Consider the following 3,939-nt stretch of genomic DNA (forward strand, 5'->3'; position numbering starts at 1 on the left):
CATGTATCACGCATGCATCTCACACACAGGTATACATCGAATACATTGATACACATTAGATACAAATATGATACATATGCGATACACAAATGATACACAATGTGATAAACATATCATTTTTTTTCATGTTCATCTCCTACTTTAAATTTTCAATTCAAACCACCTCAAAACTTCCCCAAATCATCCTAAAATTGAGATTCAAGTTCTTTAAGATGCACCCAATCTATTTAATAACACCCACTCAAAAAAAGCAAAAATTTAAATAGCTAATTAACTAATATTAGTAATATTTTATGAATTAGCCAATTTATATAATAAACTACTTATAAATGGACATAGCTAGTAGTTTCCTAAAGTTAAACTCATTAGTTATCCATTTTCTAAGTGAATAATGTGGTTCTTATTCATATTTAACCTGTTTATAAAAAGTTCATTAACCAACCCATTTTTAGTGGATGATATGGATGAATAACTTTTTTTTTTTTTTTTTAAATCTATTTTGCCACCACTGCTTACAATCTTTCTCATAATTATATGTTTTAGGTGCATGTTCTTTCTTTCCTGAAACAAGCGTATTAGTGTGTCTCAAGCATCCGGTGCTATTCTTCTTCGACAAACTTCTAGAGAAACAATTACCACAATGTTTTTAGTAGATTGAAGACAGAATATGGCCCATGTTTCTGAAAATCTAATAGATAGACCAAAACTCACTCAAAGATAGACCAACTTTTCCTCATCAAGCCAAACAAATTGGGGTGGGGGGTGGGGTCGGGGGGGTGGGTAATACTGCTGTACGAGATGGCTAATGCTTGAATAAAAGGCAACAGAAAGAAACCAACCACAATTGAGATGAGGTGAATTTGTCAAATCAGAGAAAATGTTACAACACCTTTCTCCTTAACAATATGATAAAAAGCTGCACCCATCAGCCATGACAACTACATAATATAGATAACTTACAGCTCGTCAAAAGAACTAGCAAAGTTACCTCATGCGTTGGATCATAACTTCTCTATAAGCCTCCTATCAATTATCAAAGAGCAACAACAACAACAACAACCTAGTGGAATCCCACAAGTGGGGTCTGGGGAGGATAGTGTGTACGAAGACGTAACCCCTACTCCGGAGGAGTAGAGAGGCTGTTTCCGATAGACCCTCGGCTATCAATTATCAAAGACCAAGAACAACATATTGAGCAAAGGTTAGGAACACCTAGCTACCTAACAATAACATGATACTATGAAAACATGATGATACAAATAAGACAAAAACACTCCACAGAGGTTAACATAAGCATCACTTCGGAAGTGGTATCTCAGAGAATCGTAAGAGTGTCTAAGAATAAAATTCCTAGACTACATCCTAAGATGCTGCAGTTGGTATAGAATTCAGAAGACTATCTGAGCACGGACGATCAGATGAGGAAACCACAATAAACAAGGATACTGGGTATATATATAGTGGCCTCAAGAGGATTTGTTGAATAATCACCTCACAAATGGAATACCAGAAGGGACTTTTCTCATATAATCCTCATAGTCAGAACCAAAAAACTGCTTTAGGAAAAATTCCTCATAAGGTATCCTCCCCGAGAAGAATTTCCACACAACAACTGCAAATGCAATGGTTGATATTGGATTACAAAGCATTATTTGAGTACCAATAGACCAGATGAAGAAACCATTATAACCAGGGTGCCGGACATATCTATAGATCCCATGTGTAACCAACTGATGACTTTCCTCGTGATAAACCTTTATTAGATGAGTGAAGGCTACGCCTGCGGTCACAATTGCCAGCTTCCTTATGATTTCTCCAAGAACAACCAATGCAAGGCCGAAATTACTTATCCACCAATATTCCTTTAAGCCAGGAAAGAAATAGAGTTCAATGAGGTACTCTATCAAGGAGCATATCATTGCCAGTAGATAATGTTTGCTTATCAAAAGCGACTTAAGAGTTACGTTTGACTTCCCATGAATGAAAAGTGCCAGAATGTACTCGGAAACATGGAAGAATATTATTGAAATGAACATTTGCGATAATTGTCTGCATGCTGTATATCCAAAAAGTTCTGCCATTTCACACCAATAAGTCAAACAAACCTCTCGTCGAAATACAAAAATTATTTCAATCTGAGTCACCAAAGGCTAGTACGCATGAAACCATATGTTGCAAATTTTAACTCCACACCTGAAAATTTTGATGAGCTCTGTACAATTAGCACCACAAAATGAGCTTCAGAACCAATGAGAATATCCTTTAAGAATGACATTTCCTGCAAATTTATGTGGGCACCATTAACGAACAAAGACATCAAAGGGGATGACAGAACTTAGATTCTATACGTGCATTATACACAAGCTCATTCTCGGGATTGTCTCCAATATCCGTTTATACAATCTACTACTCTACAGAGGCTTAGATATCATAGTGATCCCTTAGCTCTCACAATTTTTCTTCAAATGTCATCAAGGGGATTTTGAGGGCAGTACGAAGCTGTAGATAGTACCCTCACTAATACACAATCAATCAACATACCACGCCTCCAAACTAGTCAGGATCCACTATATGAATGATCCGTAACGATTCCGCTTTATTTGGGCACATTTTCACTCTGGCAATAAATAACTTGTCTTTTAAAGCTCTATTCCTTAATAATCATGAGAAATAACTAGTCATTATAGATTAACTATCACGTTCTCTAACAAACTAATATCAACTAAAGGTCTGTATTGGAGAATAACTGAGATAAGGCAACATAACAAAAACGTTATACTAAAAATTAAAATTTATTGTTTGAATAATCAGAATGGCCCGAGAATTGAGTTTTATCATGAATCACATAGGGAATGGTCTAGTGGTTGCAGCATGTGATTAACAACCTGCAGATCCCAAGTTCATCTCAGCTGCAACACTAGACAAAACATGTACTTGTGTGCTGGATAGACAACCCCACAGGCCACAGATTAGTCGAGGTTCACGCAAGTTGGTCCAAACACCATCGGTATAAAAAAAGAAATAAAAGGTTAATTTCATAGTAATAACTGAAAACTCACAATCATTTCTTTTTTGATACAGTGGTGCATTAGACCAGGTTGCGTACACCTCGACTATTTTACGGTATACCTGCTACCTCTCACCAAAACAGGTATCGGGTGACACCATCCACCAAGACATGGGGGAAAAATCAGCTAGTGCTTTTTGCCTCCCCTCCCCCCAACCCCCCCCCCAACCCCCTCGTAAAAAAAAGTTTCAGAAAATTGATTAGTAGGTACAAGATCATAACTTTGGAGCCATTATCACATAGAAAATAAACTTGCAAATTAATACGTAAAAATTAACAAATATAGTAAAAATCGGAGCTGAGCTTATAGAAGCAAAGTGCATATAAATACTCTTATGGAAAAGATCTAATTCGTATTTTACCAAGAATGATTATTGGTAAATAAAATAAAAAGTGGAGATTGAGGGGGAGAGAACGAACCTACAAATCGGTTTCGCCGGAGAGAGAGATCGGAGTTTCTAATTCGGATGGCCAAAGAGGAAATACCCGGGGATTTGAAGTGGGCTCCTAATTTGGACTAGGTTGCTTAGGCAAGTGCACAAATAGCCGATTTTGGGACTCCATTTAAGGTATAGCCGAAGTTCTATAACTTTTTGCAAGTTTAGTCACTTTGAAAGCACATATGCATCTGAAAGGGGAAAGTGAAAAGCGCAGAACAGTGTGGAGTGATATTTCTTATTCTCATAGATAGGTATCCAATTATGGAAATTAAGCGTAAATTTTGTTTTTCTTCTGCCTTGTGAAATTTAATGTTTGAAAATAGCAAGATTTATTTAAAAAAGAATAGGTTTTTCTATTCAATATACCAACGATAAGTCATGTGACGAAATGATAGAATGTAAATATTGAATATTTACTAAATGTAAAAACAC

General features: G+C 36.3%; 1 protein-coding gene across 3 annotated transcripts; it reads right to left on the bottom strand.

Annotated features, from left to right (window-relative positions):
* Window positions 1–830: 830 nt before the first annotated feature.
* On the bottom strand, window positions 831–3,674 carry LOC109210243 (protein-S-isoprenylcysteine O-methyltransferase B-like). 3 transcript variants are annotated; one of them, XM_019373625.1, is made up of 3 exons: window positions 3,488–3,674; window positions 2,194–2,278; window positions 831–2,074 (listed from the first exon to the last, which is right to left on the bottom strand). In XM_019373625.1, the coding sequence occupies exons 2-3, from the start codon at window positions 2,273–2,275 to the stop codon at window positions 1,488–1,490; spliced, it is 669 nt and encodes a 222-aa protein (XP_019229170.1). In that variant the 5' UTR covers window positions 2,276–2,278; window positions 3,488–3,674; the 3' UTR covers window positions 831–1,487. The 3 variants fall into 3 exon arrangements, with proteins under 3 accessions (XP_019229170.1, XP_019229172.1, XP_019229171.1); XM_019373627.1 differs by lacking the exon at window positions 2,194–2,278 and having other exon boundaries at window positions 831–2,193; window positions 3,488–3,668; XM_019373626.1 differs by having other exon boundaries at window positions 831–2,278; window positions 3,488–3,668.
* Window positions 3,675–3,939: the final 265 nt, after the last annotated feature.

Source organism: Nicotiana attenuata, unplaced genomic scaffold (genome assembly GCF_001879085.1).
Source record: "Nicotiana attenuata strain UT unplaced genomic scaffold, NIATTr2, whole genome shotgun sequence".
NCBI classification, from domain to species: domain Eukaryota; kingdom Viridiplantae; phylum Streptophyta; class Magnoliopsida; order Solanales; family Solanaceae; genus Nicotiana; species Nicotiana attenuata.